The sequence below is a fragment of the Varanus komodoensis genome, unplaced genomic scaffold, assembly GCF_004798865.1.
Source record: "Varanus komodoensis strain SLA01 unplaced genomic scaffold, ASM479886v1 scaffold3, whole genome shotgun sequence".
Classification (NCBI taxonomy): Eukaryota; Metazoa; Chordata; class Lepidosauria; order Squamata; family Varanidae; genus Varanus; species Varanus komodoensis.
Window position 1 is genome coordinate 4776741 of NW_025335761.1, and position 25847 is coordinate 4802587.

Below are 25847 nucleotides of genomic sequence, written 5' to 3' on the forward strand. Positions count from 1 at the left end.
TTAATTCTGCTAAATGACTTTAAGAGCGTTGCCAGCTGTACCGAGACTGGAGACTTTCAGTTAGCGAGGAAACCTGGCAGGCCTTCCCCCATTTCTTTTTCTTCTACTTCTTTTAAAGAATAATTGTCTTTTCAGTCACTGTGTCAGTTCGCTTTGGCTGGCTAATTGGGTGAACGGAAAGTGGAACGTTTTTAGTTAACTAATGAACCGCCTGGGGTCTCGGAGCTCGGGAGACGTGGATAGTTGATGGAGTTTTGTTCCTCCGCAGAATCTTAATTTTTAAAAACAATATTTTGCTGTGCTTACAATCTGCGATAGACCTTTTTCGTGGCTTCTTTCATTTCCCTCTTGCATGCTGAAAGCTTCCCAGCGTTTGCAAAGAGACAGACACAAATGCAAATATCTTTATGCAGATTCTGCGGATGGCTCGGTCTGAAAGGGCAAAGCGGGGAACGAGCATCAAACACGCGGAGAACTGAACCCCCCCCCCCCCGCCGCCTGCCTCCAGCTCTGCTAGTCCCCGAATGACTCAACTTGTGCTGAAGTTTCAGACCTCTTAGGTATTTTTGTTTGTTTGGGACAAGCATGGAGCATATTTATAGATAACTGTGCAATTTTGCGGTCTGAAAGGCTTCAATTTTGTTTCGCCAGCGATGCACCACAGCTTTGGCTGTGGTTATCACTTTAAAGCTTGTCGAGCATACGTTATGTGGACATGAATAGCACCCAGTTGTGTGACGGCGAAGGCCGTGTAAAGTGGAACCGCGGTGTTTTGGCACAGGGCCAGACACACTTCCGTGTACTCCCGCTGTATGTTGTGCAAAAATAGGAAATGTCCCAGTTCCCTCAAAAATGTGAGCAGGGACACTTCTTGGTATCCAGTATCCGTGTAGTAGGAGCAAAGATAGTAATGCAGTCTGCTAAACCTCCTCTCTTTGTGAGATATCACTGATAGTCATGTATACAGGGCAGGGGTGGGGGGACGGACACGGACGGACACAACCACATGGGCGAAACACACTATTTGTGGACACAAGGAGCTGGGAGGCAGTCAGTATGGGTGAATGAGGCCAAGTGCAAGGCATAGAGGCTTGTAGCAGCCTGAGCTGTCAGATGACAGCATTAGACAATAAAATTTTCAACTGACCAGAAAAGCAAACAAAAGCTGAACTGGCTTGTTTTGAGTTTTTAACACAGGGAGGCACGGGAATCAGCAAACGGGTTTTCCCAGCATGACATTTTCTTTCCAAATGACTGAAAGGCGGTGCTGCAGTGGCCAGTTGGAGTGAGCAAGTTGCTTGTTCGTCTGGTCCTTGCTGCTGGAGGCGCTGGGCAGGGTGGGGATGGTTGCGCCGCGCCGATTGGCTGCTCATTGTTCACGTCTGTTGTGAAAATCAGATGCATTGGAAAAGAACATATGATCCTTTTGTCAGAGGTCTGCTGTGACCTTACACTGGTTTCCAAATTGCTTTTTGAAGACAAGACTTTCTTGTTTTCCAAGAGCACAAGCTTTTATATATGGAAGCTATCTGATAAGGTAGGTTAGGCCAAGAGAGCGCAACTTTGACCCCAGAGGTGCTAAATTGTAACAAGTGATGCAGGCTGCTTGAATATAGAATCGCTGCTGCTGACCCTGTCATGCCATTGGATGCTGCCATCAATTAGCAGTGTTAATTACTTGTACATCAACAATATGATCCATCCCTTTTAGCCTGCTTGCCCATCTGCATAGAATTCCTAGTTTCCAATTGGTACCTGGGTAGTTATGTACTATCTGTGACTAATAAATGTTTAACATGTTTAAATTGTTTGAGCACTTTTGGTAGTGGAAAGATGGTATATTAAATATATTTAAAAATTCATTCTTAAAAATCAGCCTGCTAAAAACACATGGAATTGGGATGTGTTCAGAAAAGTTTGGAGATTTACAAACTTGGCTCATTTATCATCTTGGTGCCAGCAGTTCCTGTTTCTTACCATGCTAGGTAAATTCCTGCATAAGAGGGTTAGGAAATGGGTGACTGTTAGGTTGGATTGGTAGAGAATATCAAGCTGAGCCCAACCTTTCCCAGCTGTCAGAAAAATCTCAGAAAAGCCCCATGAGTCTTTTCAAGGAGTCTTTGAAAGAGCTCTGGAAGACTGGATGTCTTCCAAATTCAGACTGGCAGTGTCAGCTATCTCTGCTTTGAAAATGTGACTAACACATAGTTTATCCCATTCATCTTGCAAAAGATACTGTTGGAGAGCAATATGCTCTGTGGATAACTTCCTTTAACTGGGTACAGTCTTTTGTGCATGGCTTCTGCATTTCATGGCAAAGGAAATGAGGGAAGTATATATCATTTTTTCTGAGCTAACAAATACAAATTAGGTCTTTGGGGGAATGTAACTGGCATCAATCTCATACAGAGTTAGGTATGCCTATAATGAAGTTAATGATTGTATCACGACCAACTTAACAGTGTGTATCCTATACAGCTATACTCAGAAGTAAGCCCTCTGAGTGCGATAAAACGTATAAGTGAAATAAAAAAACCTTACGAGTGGGTGTAAGATTGTTCTTATGGGTGATCTTATTGAAATTTGCTTCAGAATTATTTTTCAGTAACTTCTGCTTAGATACTGATGTGATTTTGCTGACTTTTGTTGTGCTTTTATAGAATGGTGTAACTTTCCCTTTTTTTGTTTTTGTTTTGTTGGATGTTACCCTTTCTAACATCGCTGCCTTGTCATGCTAAAGAAGCTTCTGGCTGTTTTCTTACAAAACAACTATCTGGACAAATATCTGAAAAATGTATTTTGTAATAGAATAATATACCATAGATGTCCAGATGATTCTTGTTATAACTGGATAAATCTGTGCCCCAAAGTACCCATCCTTACACACAAACATGTGTGTGCACACACAGTAGCTGTGGGCACATCTTCCCTTGGTTTGTAAAGTCAAGCATTTTATCCTCCTTCCTGGTCTCTGGGGTCCTTATCAGTTGTTAGTTTGGTTCAGTAAGCAAACTGTTGGACCATACAACCCCCTACTAAAGTTTGGAGCATTGTTGTTGTTACCTGCCATTAAATTGTTTGACTTATGATAAGCCCATTAATGAATATCCTCCAAAATGGCCTGTCTTTGAAATTTCAGCTCAGTTCTTGAAACTGAAGACTGTGGCTTCCTTTGTGAAATTGATCCATCTCATATATTGTCATAGCATTATTGTCTTGTCCCCCAAAATGATATACAACCTCATTTTCATCATTTTTGCTTCCAGGGAAAGGCCTTGCTTGAGTCTGATCTAGAGCCCGCTTGTGTGTTTTTGTCTCAGTTCAGGGCACTGGCAGAGTTCTCCAGCATCATGTTTCACATGCATTTGTAGCATTAGAATTTCTAAACCCATTATTTTAGAGGAAAATTACCAGTTACCTTCAAAGGCTGTCTCTTTCATTTATGCCTTTACAATGTTTTTCAGCCGTCTCCTCTTCATTGTTTAGGAAAGGAACTCAAAGAATAATAAATGCAATGCTGGGTAATAAGTGTGAACCTGAAAGACATTTGTAAACATTCCGGTTTGGACTTAAATCATGTGGTGCTGTAGGACAACTACAATCTCTTAGTATAAACACATCCATTTTCAAACGCATATTGATCATTCAGTTCCCTGGGTTCATCTACATCATGTTTTCATGTGCTTAATAATGTTTAACTTCACAAAAACCATATTATATATCTTATACTATGGCTTCTCTTCAGATCATATACAGTATATTAAGTATGTTATGAAAATTATCACGGTACATCATGGATGGGCAACCCATCCTCCACTGCTCTAATCTGGCCCATAGAGGTGGGTCATCTGGACTGTGGATCCTTGGGCTCCTTACCCTACCCTGAAGAGCACTGGGGGCTTAGGGGCAAGAGAAAGAATCCTATTGTTATCAGAAATGCCTCGTACCTGTTCTGGAGTAAACGTGAACAAAAAGATAGCTGCTAGACACAGATTTAAAGTAATGTTTGTTTTGACCCTACTGTGTTGATGCTCTGCACTCATAGTTGAATGAGCAGGAGTTCTTAATGCTCCATGAAAATGGATGCTAGCCCAGCTATTCTAGCAAAGTTCACACCTCATTTTTCTACTTGCAATGACCTTTTAGCACCACAGCACTTCATCTCACCTCTGCCACACCAGGTGCTTGAGTGATCAACATGCTTGTGTTGATGGATGTACTTGGACTGAGATTGTACTTGTGCTAGAGCACCAAATGGTTAAGTACAAGTACAAACAGAATGTTAATAAAGCTTTCTAGACCTGAGTTGAGCATTTAGTCCTTGTCTTCTTTTTTTATCCGATGAAAGGGGGAGCATAAGGGCATAACCGAGAGAGACCTCCACTGAAAGTAATTGGTAATTTTCCTCCAGGATAAATGCATTTTAATATTTTAAGACTAGAAACTTTAGTAGGTGAATGTATGGTTCAACAGTTTGCTTAAAGAAGATAATTAACAACGGATAAGGATGCAGGGGGCGCAGGAAGGAGGATGAAAGCTTGAGTTTGCTTACCTGTGCTCCCAGCTTCTTTGAGATGTGCTCCCTCATGTGGTTGGAAAGCTTATGTTGTGATGGCAGTGCTAGCCTTGCATGTCAGGAGGATGATAGCTGGTTATTCAATAGCTTAATTAGAAATTGTAGCTATTGTTGTTTTTAATCTTAATAGCACTCTGGCTTTTGAGATAACCTCTCTTCTAATTTGTTTCCTGAATTACTTTCAGGCACTCCACTATAGAATGAAATAAGATCATAATGAAATCTGGTTTACTAGTTAAAAACACACCCCAAACACTATACCAGCCATAACAGCAGGAAAAATATTGGAGTGCTGTGCACTGGAATATTGATGCTGCCATCACTGAGTGCTACACAAGGTCTATTTTCTCTTAGTTTTCTTGCTGCAGATGATAAAAACAGAGCTGTGTGCATGTTTGCTCCAATCAATTTGTCTGCATACTAAAGCCCATTAAAGGAACAGGAATGGTTGAAAAAGGAAGTCTGCAACCTAATGAACTGCTGTGCTGGGACTTCAGTATTCTCCAACCACTTGCAAGCTTTTTAGCTTATTGTATTTCCCATGCCTTTAACAGGGATTTGATTTACAATGTTAGAAAGGGATAATATTTTATTGTGTATTGATTTGTTTGATTTATGCCTCTCAGCAGATTCTTACTAAAGGTTAATACCTATTTTCATGCAGTGAAAAGCATCATCTGATTACTGTAGACAGAAGCCTGTTAAAGGCACAAGAGCCTGCCATGACTTTCTCCCCCTTTGGACATTTGGCAATGTAAGAATGGCCAAAGCGCAAATGGTACTGATTTTCAGGTGAGTTCTGAGAACTGGCCTGGACATCAGCACAATCCATGCGTTGGCCATTTTAAATTAGGCAAGTTCCCTAGAAGCAAACTTTGCATTGAATGTTCAAAGCTACCACAAAATATTTAAGCCTTGTTCAGCCCATGAAAATGCCCTTCTGAATAGAAGCAGCATCTATTTGTTTGGGATAAGCTCTGGGCATTGTAGTTTAGTGTTGAGAGTAAAACATCCAGTCTTGTTCTTTTGTAATCCCTTTTTTCTGTTAGTAGGGGCATGTTTCTCTTGAAAGGAATTTCATTCTATTAAAACAGGAATGGTGTTGTTGAACTTCAGCGACGATTGGCTAAGTTGACCAGGGCTGACTGGGAGTTGCCCTCTGACAAAATTGGGAGGGCCGCACATTCCCCATTCCTGCTTTAAATAAACTGTCTAAAACAATCCATTTTAACACTCAACATTGTCTAACTGAAAAACCAGAAAAACCACAGGAACCATTATTTTCAATGGATATGATTTCCTTTCTTCTGCTGGTGTTTTCTGTTAAAGGTAGCTTAGTGAATCTGTTGATGAATTCAGCAGTCTTTTTCTTTTTTATATACATTTAAAATTATTTTAAACTTTTTAACAAATGTCCCAGAAGTTCATTTGCCCCATCATTGCTTTACATGCATAGTGAAACTTGTGCTAGAAGTCTGAATGAACTTCACAAAAATGTTGGCTTAATAAATCAAATATGAATAGGGCTTTCACTTCTCCCTTCATGTTAGGAATAATGAAAGCAGGAAGTCTTCCATTAATTATATTCCTGTTCTGTCAGAACTTGATAATTAAGATTAAGTGCTTCATAACAAGCCAGGATATTAAACCCAGTTCAGACCATGACATATCTAATGCTGATATCCTACTACTGCAAGTCTACTGTTTGCAGAAGCCCAATCTTTATCCTTACACAAGTTTCAAGCCCAGTATGTGGATTCTGCTTGTACAAGCTGTTTCACAGGACGTTCCGCAACATGTTTTACGAACAGTTGTGCTCTACAAACTGTGACACAAGGCTTTGCACAAGCTGTTCTGCAAATCATTATACGAAGCCTTGTGCAACTCGGTTACTCTTCATTAGTGCAGAAGTTGCATCCAGTGGTTGTGCTAATTGTGGGTCGTATGCAGTATTGTTCTAATGGAAACACAAAAAGAGTTGGAAGTGTTCTGCAAACAGTTGTGTAGCGCTTAGTGCAGGCAAGTTGAGCTATGCATGCCTTGTACAGAACAGATCATGAAATGTATTGTTCAACTCATGCTTTAATACACTGGATTTTTTGCATAGCTAGCCATACTTTCCCAGTTGGATGAATTTGAAAACTAAAGTTAATTGATAGCTTCCTTGTTTGTTTGCTGTCAGGCTAAAGCAGCTACATATGCAGCCCGAGATCTGATTATTTATCTACAATATTTTTATCTTGTCTTATATCTGATACAAATCTCTAGATGGCTTACAGAATACAAAACCGTAACAGCACTTAAAACATAATCTTCAATATATACAAATATACAATACAACATATATATAAAAACCATTCAAATACTGGGTGAATAAAATGTTTTGGCCTGGTGCCAAATTGAATAAAGCATTGGCACCACACGTGCCTTTCAGAGGAGCAGGCTCCATAGCCAGGATGCTACTTGAGAAAAGGTCTTCCCATGGTAGCTACTCTTCTAACCTCTTTCAAAGAGGGTTCCCAGAAAGGAGTTCAGTGGAAGATCTCAAAGTTCAGGCAGGCGTATGTGGAAGGAGATGTTCTTTCAGCTATGCAGGCCTAAACCATTTATTTATTATAAGAGATTATCTGAATGTTTCAGTGGTGAACTCTTAAGTTTTTGTTTTTTAACTCAGGGAATCATCATTATTACTGGTGGTATTATCTCCAAATTTCCCTTTTCTGTCATACCCTATCTCTCTGAAATGCGCATATATATTTATATCTATATCTATATCTGCATCTATTACAGGCTAACAGTTTTAAAAACTTTTAAAGCTTTGTATCTGATAGTAAATAAATACAGTGTAATGTAAAATCTAATGTAATGTGGATTGTGTAATGTAATATCTGTGGGAATAAAGCCTGCTGAATTCAGTGCAACTTGCCTCCAAGTAGACATATCAGAACACACTAGGCGACAGTAGTACCACACGTGACGAAATGGAGTGCTTGTGTTGTCACTCAATCCAGACCTGCTTTTGCATTGTTACATATTTAAGATATTGTTGGAAAGTAGATAAGATCTGCAAAAGTTTGTTTTTCCCTAATTGCTAGGCACTGGAATAGAAGTTGTTTTCTATTAAACACTGGGTAGTAAAGAAAAAATCCTGGTTGCTCCATTGTTGTCTGTTGCCCTTTATATCTCAAAATGAGTAATTCTTGACTCTTGCTTATGCCAAGTATAAAGAGGTTTACACCCACTGAACACCTGAAAGAGTATTTCTGACCAACTGTCTCAGACTGGGTTCTCTTGTAGTGCTTTTGAAAATCAGTTTGTAAACTGGTAAGTTAAACAACAGATACAGATCTACAGGGATATGCATGCATATGAATGACTGTGCATCTTACCAGGTAGATCTATATCCAGCTATAGCAGTGGGATCCTTCTATGAAATTCTGCATCCATCTTCCATTGTCCATTTGAAATGTGCTTCCTGTGCTATGTCTATGCAGACTGTTGTGATTATGAGAGGTTTTATTGCATGGGCTAGCAATTTCTGGACAGATGATTTGACCTATGCCCTTTGAACAAGGCCAGCAGTCACAGTGGGATGAGTTGACTGACATGCCTTTGGGTCAAAATAAAAGGGGGAAATATTTACACCATGGTTGAAAAGCCATGTCCAAAGCACCGAAAGAAGTATTATTCCAAATGATTCCAAATATTATTTATAATTATATATTGATATACATTAAATATAATTACCTAAGAGTCCAAAGACTTTTCCAGATATTATGATATAACTGAGAAGGATAGAAAGGAGACAGAAAAGAGCCCACACTACAATATTAAGTGGAAGTGTGGCTGAATTTTACACTGTGTTGTCCTGGTCTGCTCATGACATGCTTGCAGCTCCCCAAGAGTTTTCCAGGTCTCTTTAAGGACATCTGTCCCACACCTTGAGAAATACTGACTTAGACCACAGGTGAACAACTTCGAGGGGGGCTCCAGGGCTGCTTCCTATCTTCAGACTCCCACCTGGACTATACTTTTGCCATTGCACCATCAAAGGCAACTCATCAGCAAAATTTTGCTGCCAGATTTCAACAGCAATCTATGCATATATGCTCAAAAGTGACTCATTTAACTTGTTATGGGGAACAAGGGCAGAACCAGAGGCTGAAGAGTTGCACACAGTCTTGGCATTGCGGACCCTGGTTTATTCAATATATAGTTTAAAAAATACAAAGGAATGAGAACCTTGAATGCACTGACTTGGGAAAGCTTTAATATGATTGATTTTCTTTTAAATACATCCAAATTCAGATTATTTGAAAGGGGCCAATATAGTGTTCCGTAATCTAGTTCTCTGAAGATGGAAGCTGCTTTTTTCTGGTTTTGTTCTTTATAAACTTCCACTTTGTGCCTTGATTGGTCTCAGTAACTCAAAGCAAAACCAGCTTGATACCACTGAAATGTGATCCAGGTTTTGCATGCCAGCAAATGTGTGTAAACTGTGAGCAGTGGGTGTGTAAAACTTGAGCAATGGGCTGCTCTCTGCTTTGCTGACTTTATCATTAAGATCAACCATAAGTAGTATAGCACAGTGAAGGAAGAGCCAAGCGGCTTAGATTGTGTGGCAAACTACTCCTGCAGATTAATGTTCATTGCTTTGGTGCTCTCAACCCATACAGAGTGGGTCTTTACCAAGCAAAAGTACTTCTGTGTCAACTTAATCTTGGCACTTAGTGTGCAGTTGTGCTTGTTCATAGAATTAGTAATCACACACATCTGTATCTATTTTTTTAAGAAGGCTATTTGTTTATATTATGTGCTGTGTTTCTGATCTATCAAATCCAAGTCAACTAAATGCATAAATGTAGTATCCAACTATGGTCTTTCAGCAGAACACACACTGCTGTTGTACTTTTTTAGAAATCCCTGTCACTTCCTGCAAACCCCTATCTGATCTGGAGCAGGTGCTAGCAAAGGGGGAGAAGAGGAAGGGGAGGTCCTGCTGCATGATGTGGTGACCTGGCACCTGCAGACAACCCTGTCTGATGGTGCATGATCAGGTGCAGGAGTGCCCCCTGGCACTATCCAGAGAAAAACAATCCCAGTCTCCTTAGTCCTACAGGAGCCCTCGGTGTCATGGGAACAACTGAACAAGGATCCCATTGATATCCTTTGTGTTGGGTTTCTCTGCAGCCCAACACTTAAGTCCTTAAGAGAGCAAAGCTACACTTGCAGCTTGCAGTCAGCATAATGTAAAGGTAAAGGTTTCCCCATGACATTTAAGTCCAGTCATGTCTGACTTTCGGCGGCGGTGTTCATTTCGGTTTCCTTGCCGAGAGAGCCAGTGTTTGTCCACAGACAGTTTCTGTGGTCGTGTGGCCAGCATGACTAAGCACCGAAGTGCATGGAATGCTGTTACCTTCCCACCGAAGTGGCAGCATAGTGTGACCCCAAAACATGGTGTGACTTCTTCCCTTTCACTGCAAAGAACTCCGTCTGGGTTTTGGTGAAGAAAGGGTAAAAGATTTATTGAGGATTCAGGAAAGAAGTACAGTGTGGGGGCAAGTTCAATTAGGTTCTGAGTGCACAACAATATGCATTTTAAAGGGACAAATCAGTTTCAGTGCACAAAGCTATAAGCCATTCAAAGTCGCACATCTGTGACAAAGGATCAATATGAGTCAAAATACTGCATAGCCTTACACTATGCTCTGCAGCTGTTCCTGGAAGTTCGCCATATCTGTGACAAAGTTCTGCTGGTGCCTGCATCAGATCTTCCTCCCACTGGTTGGGAAGACAACACCTGGCTGCCTGCACTGGGAAAACTTTGGGAATCTTTCCGTGTACCTGTCTCAAACTCCCTTACTTCCAGAGACTTGCTCCTGGAAACTGTGCTGGAAGAGAAAAACCCTCATCCCCATACCTTGCTCAGTGCAGTATATCTCTCTAGTTTCTCTTCACTTGCCTGGCTGAAGATCTCACAAGAATCTCTCATTTTTGTCTCTCAGTTGTATGCTATTTTTTTTTATTGTGTAGGCACCTGAACAGTTTACCATTGAATAGTTTGGCTAAGTAGTGATACTTGACTTACAGGTGACTGCAGCAAGGTCATCCATATTCCAGTGCCAGGATCAGGTGATCTGGCCTGTTACTTAAAGTACCTGCAGCTCCTTGTAAAAGGGAGGTTTCTGTCTCTTGGAACTGGGTGAGATCTGCTCAATATGCTCTGGCTGAGCGGGCCACTCCAGGCTGACCATAAACACCTGCTGACATGACATTTACACAGTGATAACACACTGTATTATATAAACAAAACAGTATGCATCAGGTGGCAAACTGGGGCATTAGCAGCAATAAAGCTAAATCTAGATTGAAGTAATTAGGAGATCCTTGCTCCATAGTAATCACCTGAATTATTCTTCCCCAAACTGGTACTCTGCAGATGTTTTGGAATATCAACCCCAGTGAACCTAGCCAATGGTCAGGAATGCTGAGTGTTGTAGTAAAACATCTATAAGGGGGTCCAGGATGGGAAACACTGGCCTGACTTGGCCCTGGACCTAAAAACTGGCAGAGGAGTCCAGCTGAGCCTCCTAATGGAACAGATCCACAGTCTGGATCTTGAGCAAAGCTTTTTAATGCCAGTGTGCCATAGGACTTTCCCAACTCAAGGGTCTTCAGATGTTTTGAACTAAAACTCTTACCTGTTGGCCTTTCTGGTTATGGCTGGGCCAAAACTTTCCTATGCTATATTCTTGGTATATGATGAAGAAATGTTCATGTCTGTAGCAACAGGTCCCACCAAGAATTGCCTCTCCTTATTTTCTTGGGGCACCTCAGGAATGAAGAGAAACAGAAATTTGACTGGTAAAGCTTCTTGCAGCCTGTGTAAAACTTTCACCTACTGGAAATCTTGCCCATCATGCAGCATGCCTGGAATCCTGCCACTGATATAAAACAAAAATGACACTTTGGTCTGTCTCTTGGCCATTCTAGTATGAGCCTTTTTCACATGCTGGTTATTTCTGTTTAATTATAGCCCATGCATCTGCTTTGGGTCACAGAGTACATAATGCTGAATTTCTTGGCTGCTTGATCCAGCTTTCCTTCTTGTCCTGAAGTCCAGCCAAACTGGCCACCTGCCTGTCGTGGGCAATTTAGGGGAGGAGTGAGGGGAAGGTCCTCCTACTTTTGCTTCTACCCACTTGCAGCTGTGTGCTGCTACAGTTTTTGCTCAGATTCCCTGGGAGAGAGAGGTTTGCTCTTCAGTAGCACCAAAAGGTAAGGGAATCAGCATTAAGAAAGGACTGTTTTGGTTTATGGGCTTTTTGTGTTGCTTTGCAAAAAGCAAAAGCAGATCTTTTTTGAATGACTTTCCACTGCTTAGCTAATGTGCAGCAGTATCACTGGTGTGAACTTTAGCCAGGCCTTTCTTGCATCTAATTTGTTCTTCTTTCTCAAAATAATCTTGTTCTGAAGTGGCATTTGCAAAATGGTCAATGTTTCATGGTTAAAGAAAATAGGGAGGGAATTCAGGTTTTGCATATGCCTTCTTATACCAAGGCTGCAGTTTTGTACCCACTTTGAACTCAATGGGGCTTCTTAAAGTTAATCTTTGAGGAAGGTTATGGGAAAATCAGTATATCTTCAGTAAAGACAGTGAGAATGTTTTGCTAAGTACTAACCAGTATGGGTGTGAGTTAGGATCTTTTTGGTTTTTCTGTTTGAAACCTGATAACTACTTTGCAATCTTAACTGCACTTTCTAGGGAGTAAGCTCTATTGAACAGAGTGTCTTGTAAGCATGTTTAGGATGCACTGTTTTGTGTGACACTAGTATATAATTGAATTGACGTGTAGTGACAATTTGTGAAATGTGATGTGGGATTAACACTTACTGTTTCTGGGCTTCCTGTAACTGAATTCTAACATATAAAAGCACTTTTTTCACCTTAGCAGTGCATACCTAATGAGGAAAAAAAGAGAAAGGAAATATAAACCACCTTTACTTCAAAACAATCTTTAACTTTCAGTATCCTTGTTCTATATCTACTACTTGAATAAAGTAGAATGATCAGTATATGGTCTATCAAAATTAGCAGTTTGCACAAGACAGATATGTGGATTGTTGTCTACAGCAGTGCAGAAAGTAGATTTCCAGATGTTTGGACTTCAACTTCCAGCATCCCTGAGCACTAGAGTTGTTGGCAGAGGCTTCTGGGAATTGAAGTCTGAAAAAAATCTATTTCAGCCAATCCAGGTCCAGAGTTATATCGTATCCTTATTTGTCTGCAATTCCAGAATGTTCTTGTTTAAGGAATTAAAAATCAAGATCATATTGCCCTTACATAAATATTTGGGGTGACCCCACTTAAATAATTGTTTATAGCTCTGGTTGCTGCACCTGCAAGAGGACATAATCAGGTCCAGAGAGCCATGTGGCTAGGAGATGGAATATAAAAGTGTTAAATAAAGTTAGAGAAAGTATAGAGAAGAGCAGCTACAATGAACAAGGGAGCAATATCCCTATGAGGAAAAGTTATAACAGGTGAGATTGGCCAAGTTAGGAAAAAGGTAAGTAAAGGTGAATTAGATCTCGTCAACTTGTGCATGGTGTGGAGAAAATAGGTAGGGAGACAATTTCTTCATCTCTCATAATACTAGAGTTTGGATGCAAGAAAGGCCTGGCTAAAGTTTGCATTGGTGATACTGCTGTAGGTTAGCTGAACAGTGGAAAGTCATTCAAAAATATAATTTGGGGGGGAGGGTAAAGCAACACAAAAAGCCCATAAACCAATTTGAATAGCTTTAAAAGGGGCTTGGATAAATCCATGGAAGAGAAGGCTAGCAATGACCACAAGTCTTGATGGCTTTGTGCTGCCATCAGATATATCATAATATACCTATGTATATTGCTTGCTGTGAAAGTTGGGTACTAGGGGGCTATTTTCAAATCCTGTTTGAGGGAGATTCTGTGAGCAGTTGTATGTATGAACAGAAAGCTAGACTATTGGTCTGAACCAGCATGGAGTTTTTGTGTTATGTTTGGGGGATCCAACTCATTTTAGACTCGAGACAGCACTCCAATGACATTGATTGTCAGTAGGATTAGACAAACAAAAACAAGTAGTTCAGGTCATGCATCATTAACTTGCAGAATTCAGGGTCACAATTTGTAGTGGCAATTATTAGCTTAAGGTTATTTTTTATTGTGCAGCTGAATATGATAGTTCTTCCTTGTGTCCCAAATTTGGCATGTATATTAACCCACACTGTATAGTTTTTGCATGCCCCAGAAAGCCGTAGCTAGGAATATTTGGATTGTGTCCAATCTTAAGGTTACTTAAGTAGATCCATTGAACTGAATGGGATTTAAATCAGACTAATGTTGGATACAGTCCTTTCACAGCCTTAGTCCAGACAAGATGAGGTGCTGTTGATGAGAAAGTCTTCTGACCTGAGTGGAGTTGTGCAAACAGTCCTTTAAAGAACCAAATATGCAGCTTTGTGGTTCTTCTGGACCTGACAAGATCCTCTACTGTTGATGATGACTTGGACTGCTGTTCATTAACATCCTTCACTAACTGGAACCATTTCTGGAAGAAGGTAAATCTATTCCTGGTCCCTTGTGCAGTCAGACCTTGACTTTTGTGGATTTGGTTATTCATGAGATCATCATCAATAATTAGATGGGATTATATTTTGGGAGGGCGCGGAGTTTTGCAGTCTACTGCCTGCTACTCCACAGACAACCATGTGGGGAATGTGACCCTTCCTGGCCACTGTGGTGTGGCTGTTGGAGTCGGGATGGGGTGTGGGGCCTGTAATGTGATGCATATATACTCATACTAGAGGTGCACTGGGAGCAGGGCCTTTCCAGTGAGATCATCAAAGTTGTAGAATTTTCTGCCCGGAGAATTCTTCTAAATCATGGCTCCTCAAACTACAGCCACATTTATCTGGCCTGCCTCAGAGGTTTTGGACTCCTCGCGCCTGCTGCTGCCTGCTTCATTGCACGGTGGTGGCTTGCTCGCTCGGAGATCATTTTGGACTTGCTTGGAGATCTCCGAGCGAGCAAGTTGCTGCCTCGCCGCATGCATGCCTCCGCCACTTTACTGGCCCGCGCCCGCGAGCACCCCCACCTTTCAACTGGCCCCCTGTTGAAAAAATTTGAGGACCCCTGTTCTTTCTATTTTCCCTCACTGACTGGCTTCTAAAATATGTTTGATTGTGATGGTTTCTATGTGATTACTACGGGATTTTATGCTGAAGAGTTTTTATTTTAGTGATTTTTAAATCTTTGCTCTTGCAATTATTGTAAGTGGGGCAGAAGCAGTTAAAATGTATCTTGAAGTGACTAGTGTCAAGTTGTCCATGTGGTGAGGGCTTATACCTTTGATAGGTCAGTGTGTATGAAATGATTTGATGCATATAGTAGCCCTGACATTAAAAGTTTTTTTTTAATAAAATTTGATATGGGTGGAAAAGCATGACCAAGCTGAGTTTAAAAATTACTGAGAAACTTTTCTGTGTGCCAAGTTGGTCCATGAATGATGAATAGTCTTAAGAGCTGTAGGTGCTGGTATCAGGTATTCAGAAATATCCTGTCTCTGAACATGGATTCTCTGTTGTTAGAGAATGCCTATATACTTCACTTGTTAGTGGCCTGGACCAGCCACTCTTGCTCAAGGAATAGTACTGGACAAGAGAAACTGTTTTTAGTCTGATCCAAGTCTTGTCTATCATAAATTCCATATAGCCTGCAGATAAATTTGCCCTATTCCCAGTTGTGGCAGGCTCTAGAAGTGAACTAAGCCAGGGCATGGGTGAAATCTGTCGTATTAGGACAGGACAGCCATGTGTATGTGTGCCATGACTGTCCAACGCCCCCCCCCCCGCTGCTTCTCTAAAAGTAGCTTTCCCCACAGTCTTACTTGCTGACTTCAGCCGTATAGTACACATCATATCCATTTCTCTGTGTTTAATTGTTAAAAAATTGTATATATAGAGAACATACACAATTGCAAATGCTTCACTAATACAGTATCAGAACAGTCAGATTTCTAGCAACAAAGTTCATAGTTACTACAAGTCAACTGGTTGTAACCATTTCACACATTAGTTTCCTGATTTTTAGTCACTATCAATACACATCAGATACCTCACTAATCTAGGATACTTGTAGCATAAATGCTAATTAATATATCAATGGTTGTTTAATGCAATAAATAAATGGCATCCAAAGTTGTTTAAGTTTTGTATGTGCACCTTCATGTAGTGGGGTTGGCAGAAAAAGATCAGGAGACCCACATCTCCCAGCATTCCTGACTATTAACTATGCTTACTGTGCCTAATGGGAACTAGAGAACGAAACACATGGAGGACTACAAGATGCCACCCCAGATACAAATAATAGATCATTTCTATTAATCTTTCATATAACCAGTCAGGGTATATATAATTTCAAAAAAACTTTCACCAGTGTGGTAAAGCAGTTAGAGTGTTGGAATGGGACTCCGGAAACTCAGCTTCTAGTCCTTACATGGCAGCAAAGCCCATTTGGTGACTTTGGGCCAGTCACTAACTTTCAGCCTAACCAACTTCATAGGGTGGTTGTGAGGAAAAAATGGAGAACAGGAAAGCCATGGCAACCTCCTTGGGTTCCTTACAAGAGGAAAATGGTAGCAGAGGAACATGATGATAACTTTGTGGCACAAAAGGGTTTAAAACCTTAAGTTCCAACTACCCTTCTTAGAAGAGAGACAAGCCAAAGTTTCTGGTTTGGATACCAGGCTAAACAACCTGGGATGAAGAATCCCTGGGTAGTTTAGTCACTCCTGCTTGCTGAAGTGGGAGTGATTGAGCAGCTTGAACTTGTACGCTGGCTAAGTCAGAACTCAAGATTCAAAACAAAACACAACACAACTTGGCAGCTATGTGTGAATCACACTAATGTGTGCTTTTAAATAAAGATGGCAAACATTTTGCTATCTCATCCTAATGTATTAGAAGGAGGGTTTTAGCCGTCAACTTTGAGTTCCTGTTTACCCATAAAGTTTTGTTTTATTGTGCTAAAAAGTGTAATGGCTTTATGTATTACATTTATTATGTAACCCTGTATTACATTTATGAAATTCTGCTTCAGCCATGGGGGCTGCTTAAGTAATGGTTCAGAAATCATAGCATGTGTGTGCTCTTTTGGATTGCTTTAGGGGACAGTCAATGTGTCTTGGCTGTCAGTGGGAAACTCCGATTAGGAGGGATTCCACCACTGATGCATGCAGTGGCTGTACTTGAATAGCTAGCAATTAACAATTCAATTGATGCCCTTTCAATCTGATTTTCAATTAATTTTGTAGCTTCTGTCAATATCTGTTAATGTGAATAATATCTTGTTACACAGATCTTCAGTGTATGATAACTAATAGGCATAGCATATGTTTTAACAAACAGATATGAAATTTAACAGTCTGCTTCTCAATGGTGTCTTATGGGATATAAAGTACTGAGCTTTTTATTCTAAATACCGGATCAAGTACTTTCAAAGAACATTTATTTATTTTTTTTACCAGCTCCTGGTAAATGGTCCTAATTTTGGCTGCTTTTAGGATTCTGTTTAAACTACAGTTTCAGCCTCTTTGAGAATCTTCTGAAAGCTTGAATGCCATCAGTGTGAGAATATAACAATCTATGTAGTTCTCTGTAGTCTTTATTTTCCCCGTTCTTTGTTTTTATCAGAGAATAGGACCAGAAATACCCATGTGTAGGAGGGGAAACAAACTGAAAATACTCATTGGTCTGGCTGCCTTTGGAACAGTAGGTAGCTCTTTTGGTCACCCCCCCCCCCCCGGTGTGTGTGTGTGTAATAAAATGAGCACATCCCTAATGTATTTTTTTACTTACTTGCTTAATATATTTCTGTATCACCCCTCTACTGAGTGACTCATTGAGCTGCTGTCCCATTAAGCTATCCAAATAATACATACAATAGTCCCCAAAAGAAGGTAAAACTACATGGTAAAGAAAGAACAAAGGTTTTAGAACATTTCCCTGTTTAATTCAGAGTAATTACTAAAAGCTCAGTAGAATTTGAGAGGTTGGGCAAGTTCATACATGAGTGCACATAACTGCAACTGATTGCACACAGGTTCATGTAAGCAGTGACAAATGGTGTGATTTCTCAAGCTGCTTACATGTGGTGAAACCATATGGGAAAATAATCACATTTAAAATGTGTGTTTAGGAAATAGACATATCTAGAGACAGGACCTTATCAACTGAATTATTCCATTAATTACATACCTAGTTAAACTTTTACTTTATTTGAAAGGGAAGCACCACTTTTGGCTGATTCTTTTTCTATTGCTTTATCCAAATGAGTGAAAAGCAGCCGTCTGATATGTTAACAACCCAGAGAGTTGATGAATTTTTCTTGTTTTACAGAAAAGAAATTGGATCATGTTTCTAGATACAACAACCTCTATGCACATGCTTTCAGTGGCAATCTAAGAAGGAAAAGCACAACACTTTTAATTTTTACCATGCTTGCAAATAGTCATGTGCCTGACTGAAGACAACCAGGCAGTCAAGTCTTCCTTAAAGTGCTTGCTAGAAACATGTTTGGTGCATAATGGACACCTATGGACTTACTCTCCGTGTAAGTGTATCTAGGATTCTAACCTGCATAAGTGATCTTTTGCTATAAGTCTGGCTGACAAGGTCCAGACAAACTATTAAAGAACCATGTGAGCAAGCAGCTCCTAGAAATGTTTGTGGGCCAGGAACATGTGAAATAGTTGTTTACCAAACTGCTTTAGATGTATCTGTCCATTACATTTATACTCAAGCTTTGCTACATTTGCAGGGAATCCAAGGTGACTAACAAAATTATTCTTCTTTCCATTTTATCCGCACAAAAACAGCCTTGTAGCTTTCATATAACCTGAAGTGCCCGATCCTGCTTAATCTTGGAAACTAAGCAGGATTGGGCCTGGTTGAAAGCTGCATGGATGACTTAATGTTGTGAACTGCCCAGGGAACTTTGGCTATGGGTAGTATAGAAATGTAATGTATAAATTACATAAAATGCAATGTATGTAATAGGTACTTCAGACTGAGAGTCCCTGACTGGCTCAGAGTCACCCAGTGAGCGTCATGGCTGTGTAGGGACTAGAACCTGGATCTTCTGAGTCCCAACCAAACCCTCTAACAACCCTCTTTTTAGGGAGTGGCATTTCAGAATTATTTGCTTCAGCACCAAGGGCTCTGGGAAACCTGCTTTAGTTAGAGGTATGGAGCATTTGGAGTCTTTTTAAAAAGTCATCACATCTTTGGACAGCTATGAGGAGCATAATGCCAAGAGTACCTGTGAATGCCCAAGAGCTTCTATGCACTAAATGAAATATTTGACCTTCTCCCTCCAGTGCTTTGAAATGTTATCTCCTGTTAATAAATTGTGTGGTTATAGGCAGTGATTCTTTGGATGATTTTAACCACAAACTGTGAGCTGTAAAACACATATCTGTCCCACCGAGGTTCATGCGAGTGCCTGAAGCTGAGAGCTGAGCTCCCAGACAATTGCAAAAATCAGAACAAGGGCAGGGTCTTTGTATGGAAGGGGTGATACAGAAGGTATCAGTTTGGAAGGTCTGCTGGTTGCAATAAAATAAATAATGCAAAAGCTGAAATGAAGGCTTGGTAAATTATTAACAAGAAGTTGAAGAAGAATTTCACATGAAGATTAGATGTGACACAGGAGGGAAAATGTGTTGCTTATCTTGTTTGTGCAGTTGGGGAATTCCTGTGGCAACAGTTTAGTGTTTCTGTGAAAACGAAATTGAGTATTTCATCTGAACCTAAACTTGGTTTTTAACAAAAGTGTACATTCCTGTGCATCCTTTCGAAGATGTTAGTTGCACTGAACTCAGTAGAACTACCATGTGAATTTTCCTAAGAATGGGCAGTATGTGGCACTTTGATGTGCTTTAACGTGGTCTGTAGTAAACACTGCAAGATGTCTCTTAACCTCAAGTTATAGCTCTGCTTTTTGAAGAAACGACTGGCCTTGCCCCATGACAAAAAGAATAAGGACACACTCCTGGGGCATGCTGGAAGTTGTTAGTTTTTTCTGTCTAAACCTGTATAAGATTTTTCCTTAAATGATATACGTTAGACCTCAAAAAAGTGGTATGTAAGTTATTTATTTGGGGATGGGGACCTCTGGACATGTTAAAGCAGTTTTCCCCAACCTGGTAGCCTTCAGAGGCATTTGGACCTCAGCTCCCAGAATCACCATCCAGCAGGGCCATTGACTGGGAATTCTGGGTTGTTGTAGTCCAAACATGCCTGGAAGGTACAAGTTTGGGAAAGGCTGTGTTAAAGTATTGCAGACTGTAAGTTCTTTGGGGACAGAGACATATATATGTTCTCTCTGTGAATCTCTTAATACCCCATGTATACTGGTGCACAATATAGGCACAAGAGTAGAAAAAGGTAGACCAATATCAGTGTTGAAGAAACAGCAACATGCAAACCAGCCTTTGGAACTCAGGAAGGCACACTATTTATAATTCTGGTTTTTCTTATGAGAAGAAGCGCTTTGACTGTTCTCCAGCTCCTCCTCTTTGCAGTGGGTATCCTAAATGTGAAAGGAACGATTGCCTTACTCACATCCCACTGCAACTGGGTGCCCTCCAGACATTTTGGGTTAGCAGCATTCCTGACCATTGGCCATCCTGTTTGAGGCTGGCTGAAGCCTAAAACATCTGGCAGTCACCAGACTGGGAAAGGCTGCATTATAGATTGTAAGGAATTGGAGGCTCTTTCTTTTACCCTTCTTACTGTTTTATGATTGTTTGTGTCCTGGTTTCTTAAGATTGTCCTTTTTAGCAACATGAGTCATCAGGAAGGAAAGATGGATAACCAGATGCTAGTAAAAGGGTGCTTTCAACCAAAGAAAGCTTGGACTACCTTCCATGGTTCATCTTTCAAATACTTCTTGGTACTTCTTTAGCTCAAATCACATCAGTGAAAAGCATCTTTCCCAATCCCCTTTCAGTACCACATTCACATGAGTTTCACATACTTCCTATGTATGGGATTTTCTACTAGAGGTGATTATCATGTGCCCATAATTCTCTATTCATGGTTGTTTAGACAGTGTGGGTCACCCTTGAGTTTCATTTCTGTGTCTAGCCAGCACTTTTGGTGAGCTTTTCTTAGAGCAAGGCGCAAACAGCTTTTAATTATGAAAGTAAAAGAAACCACCCTTTTCACTTGTATGTGTGCTATTCTGCTGCACTGCAGTGCTACCTAGAGCTTATGTAGCAGAAACGCAGAGAAGGAAATAACTTCGTGAAGGGCTCAGATCTGTTTTGTGATTAAACTGAAAATAGCTACAGCATACGAACAACCTTGTATAGAATGGCTCTCGGTATGGCGTACTGCAACTTCTTTCTACAAGGCTAAAGGGCTGTAATGTGGCTTGAATGAAATGAATCTAGTGAACAACTGGGATAAAGAATACTTTTTAAGAAATATTTTTAAAAAATCATAATCTGTCTCTGGGCAACTGCGGAAGCAACCAGAATCAGTGAGTCAATGGGACATGTTTAGTAAGATGGCCAATTAAAATGCCATCTCGTAAGGGCAAAGGAAGTTTATATATACTCTCATAGTACTGGCGCTGCAGATGTGACCACTCCTGTAACTAATAGACTTCAGGCTCCATTGCTTGGCTGCTCTCCTTAGCGCTCTTGTGCTTGCAGGAAGACATTCTGTTGACGGAGGGAACATTTCAAAATCAGTGGTGGAAACTTCTTTTGGCTAATGTGTGTCTTTAAGAACGTTGATACCGTCTGCTTTTCCAGTAAACCGTTAAATGCAAATTGTCCAGTCTTGTTTTATATGCTATAAATTCCTGGTAGCCAAAAGTGCCAGGATGCCAAGGAGGTTCCAGAAAACCCTGTTACTATAATAATGACTCTTGACCGTAGTTTCTCTTCTCAATAACACATTCGACCATATGTGGAATAGATGTGGCCTGTGAATGACTAAGGATGCTTTTGTAGATAGAACAGCAGTCAGGGAATTTTGTGGGAGATTCACACTCTGGTGTGAAGGGAGACATAGTTGTCCTTATTAGTGTGGGAAGCAACAACTTTGTGGATGAATTAATTCAGGCTCTGAAGTAGTCTGCAACTGTTTTCAATGACACAATATTTAAGTGTAAGTTAGGCTTGTCCTGTAACTACCAAGGGTTCCAATGGCTGGTCTACCACTCCTAGGCTTACTGTGGTCTACAAAGAGGGTGAACCTTTATTATATTCATCTATAACATAAAGTAGGCAGGCCAGTGATGTGCAGGCTTCTGTCTATGGGCATTGTCACATATGACACAGTTGTGCTGTTTGCAAATATGAATCTTAATTAAGAACATCATGAAGAGAGGAGCCCCATTTCAAAACAGAATTTATGCCTTTTAATATTCCAAATGGTTCTGATTTTTCCCTTGAAGTTTAATTGTTAACACTCTGCTTTTTCTACATTGTGTTCTTGCTTTTAAAGATCTTTGAAGATAGACAAAAAACATGAAAATATACATTTTTGGAGGAGTTGCATATTTTCGGGGAATTTACATGTTTTCAGAAGTGCAAACTTTTAGGCATTTGTGCTAAAGCTGACTTTGTCAGTAAGGGAATGGCAGAACAAAATCTGAGAAACAGATGGAATGGATTTAGCCAAGGCTGAACATTCTTACTCTGTGGGAGTTGCATCGGCTTCAGTCTGACTCAGGATCCTAGTAGCATTTTTTTTTTAAAGATAGGAATTGGACTCACTGTATCAACTTCGGGAAAAAAATGAAAAAGGACATGTCTTCTGGATACACCTTTAAAGGGATGCTTATTTAAAGCATGTAAACACTGCCTTGGGATTCATGATGGAAGTAAAGCAGGATATATAATTGTGGTGGTGATGATAAAAAGTAGAGCTAATTGCATGTGATCCTGAGGACAGAATTAAAAATCATATTGTTGATTTTTGTAAAAATTAAATCCCAGGCACGTTGGGAGCAGGATAGATAGAAGCACTGCACTGTAGGTTAAGATGGGAAATTTGAGTTAACTGGGAAACTTTTCTCCTCCGTTATGACCTTAGTAAAATTTGCACTCTGCTGCAGAGCAATTAGTGCTAAGGAAAAACTCAATTGACACCAATGGAACTTTTTTTTGCAATGCAAATTGCTGTGCAGGAAGTGTTTTCTTACCTCTGAGATAGTGTCTACAGAGGGAAGACTTCAATCTCCCCTTTCTGTGATGCAAGTGACTATTGCTTTCAGGCCTCCTACATGGCATTTAATTCTAGAACACACGCACACACACCCCACTAATCATGCTGTTAACGTCACTTTTCATTAGGCTGCCTAAATTACAGATTTTGGAACTATATCAACAATTTATGTACCTTTTTGTGAAAACAGCTGTAACACAGCAAGCCCTTGGGAACTGCTTACATTTTTCTTTGGGTGTTCTAGAATTGACTGGAATCACCTGTGGTTATAGAGGAAAATCTCACAAACCCATACTTCTCTTTGAAAGTCAAAATGGCATTTTCTATAACATCTTATCATTAAGAGTGCAATTCAGTTCTGGGTTTCTCACAACGATGAGGACCGTCCAAGTGGGCTAGTGAAGTGTCTGTGATCACTCCTGTGGTTGAAAAGTGTTTTCTAACCCAGCTCTCAAGTTCACTGTATTGAACTGAAAGCCAATGACATGTTGTGCTAATCACACAAAGTGTATGAGGCTTGTCTTTGATGTGTAAGTGGATTTTGACCACCATGTTCCTGAAGGGGAGGAGTAACCTCCCCAACAAAACCATTTCCCCCTTAATTGGCATCAGAGTATTGACCATATAAAGATATTTGTTTTTCAAGTGGTCCATGTTTTACAAGTGCTGTAAAAATACAAGTAACCAACTGCTGTGCATTTATGTAGCATGCCTGTGACAAGCAAGCAGGATAGGCCAGTGCTGTCTCCCTGTGGCAGGTGGAAGAGGCTGAACATGCGTGGCTTCCCTAAGGGCACTTTGAGTTCTTCCTGGGCTAAGAGTTGAACCAGGATCTTCATCTCATGTTTGAAATTGCAGCACTGCCCCATTGGACAGTGCTGGTGAAATCTCTGCTTGATTTCTAGGTGCCTCCTGCCACTGCTGATTTTAAAACAAACATGGAGAAAGCTAAAATGCCCATTGTCCAACTCTGACACAGAGCTAAATTTGAAAGGCAAAACAAGATCAGAGCCGGTGACACAATCAATCCCCTTTGGCACAGTGACAGTAGTGCTGACTGCCAGAGGCATGTGTCTTGATGCAAGGAAAATTACAACTTAACCATTGCAAGTCAAAGGCTACTGCATTGGTGTCAAGTGGTGGGGGTTTTTTTGTTTGTTTTTTGGCAAAGGTGCGTGTTGTAAAAAGACTTAAATGTGAACAAACTCTGATCAGAAGTAGGGAATATTCAACAATTCTGGCTTGAATCCAAAGGCTGTAATTGGAAAGGCGCACAACAGAACTTTCAGTCCATAGGCTGCCTCCTGAGTCTTCTTTCTTCCCAGAGACTTAAGGAACTATCCTTAAAAACTTGGACCGTGTTGGGAAATTGCAAGTAGGAGGGAAAACTTATGCCTGGTCAGTGGAGACGCTACACTATAAGGAATTTCTGTTATTAAGGAGAGAGAGTGAGTCAGCTACTGGGTGGTTTAAAAGTGTAATAAAAAAAGAAAAAGAGAAGAACTGAAGGACCTAAGTTCAGTCCAACTAAAATACACTGTATAGATCTAGTTATGTGTGGAATTTCTTTTCATCTGTTTTACTTTTTCTTTATATGCCTATTTCTTGGTTGCATATTGTATATGTAAATTTCTATAGAGGGTGGGGAGATGGTATATCTTTTTTAAAAGTTTCCTTATCTATTAATGATTAAAATAAGAAGCTTTCAATAAAACTGAATGCACATGGTTTTTTAGCATAATGCATCAAACCGCATAATAACTACAACAGCGTTAATTGGGACTGCTAGTCTATTTCAGTACAAGTACAGTACAAGTTTGTAAAACTGGATCATAACTTTATACAGAGTATGCTTATCTTAAATACCCTCATTTTAATCTGTTGCTTTTTCCTCTTGCTACAGGCTGTTTTCTGATTCTGAAGAACACAGACAGCTTCTATTGTCCTTTTTTTTTTTTTTTTTTTAAGTGAAACCATTTCCTGGGCCCTTTCCATCTGAACTGATGACCAAGGATTCCTCTGTAATTCTAGCTCCAGTTTTCCCTTTTCAGAAGATGGGTTCATTTCGGAGACCTCGCCCACGTTTCATGAGCTCTCCAGTGCTGAGTGACTTGCCACGGTTCCTGGCAGCTCGGCAGTCTCTGCAACTGAGCTCTAATTCTGCATGGAACAGGTAAGCTGAACCATCTCAGTCCACAAACTTGGCTTATATTAGCACGCATTGCTGGGCTCCTCCACATGTCTGAATGTGCATGCGGTATGAAGAAGTATCATTTCACTCATACTTATGTTCATACCAAGATGGATAAATCAGGCTATTTCTGATTCCTGTTTTGCATTTATTGAGTCAGAAGTTCTGCTGCTCAGTGTCTGTATGATTCTGTGAAAAAATTAAAACTTGCATGTAAATTTACATATATTTTTGTACACAGTTTCCCCAGCACACATTTTATATGCAACTTTGCTTAATATATGCATTTCAGTATAGAATCTATGAGCCACAGACTGCATTGGAAAATTCAGAGAAGGGTACAGTCTGAGGGATAACTGTTCTTATCTGCATATTGGCCTGGAAAGTTCAGTTAAATGTGGACCATACAAAACTTCATATTTAACTTAGTTGTGTGCCTGTGACTTGCTTATGCAGATGCTCATTGTGTATATACCAACAATTGCATATATGAGGGAGGAATAGAGGCTCCCCCCCCTTGCTCTCGGACTTTGTATGGTTTCATGCTGGATCACCTGTGCTGGTGGAAGCAGATTTACTTACTTTTTTCCATGGCAGCCCTTCCAGCCTCTTGAATATGCTGTACTGAGAGTCATGAGATTTTGTTAAATCTTGTATATGTGTGTGCGAGAGAGATATCCAAAGACCAGGCAGGGGGATCATATGCAAGCAGAGGACTTCCTATCACGGAAGGCAGATCTGGCATCCAACCCTATGCATGCAAAATAGCTGCTGTACAGAACTTGGATTCTTTAGA

General features: G+C 40.3%; 1 protein-coding gene across 5 annotated transcripts in view; it reads left to right on the forward strand.

Moving 5' to 3' along the window:
* The window catches only part of PRR5L (proline rich 5 like), a 77510-nt gene that overhangs the window by 1033 nt on the left and 50630 nt on the right, over positions 1–25847 (forward strand). For 2 of the 5 annotated variants that reach the window (XM_044436603.1, XM_044436605.1), the window contains exon 2: positions 24764–25033. In XM_044436603.1, coding sequence (XP_044292538.1) covers positions 24864–25033 — 170 coding nt within the window. In that variant the 5' untranslated portion in view covers positions 24764–24863. Of the gene's footprint in view, positions 1–11839; positions 11855–13996; positions 14179–18015; positions 18230–24763; positions 25034–25847 lie in introns of those variants that run through there. The other 3 variants (XM_044436602.1, XM_044436606.1, XM_044436604.1) reach the window with 3 other exon arrangements.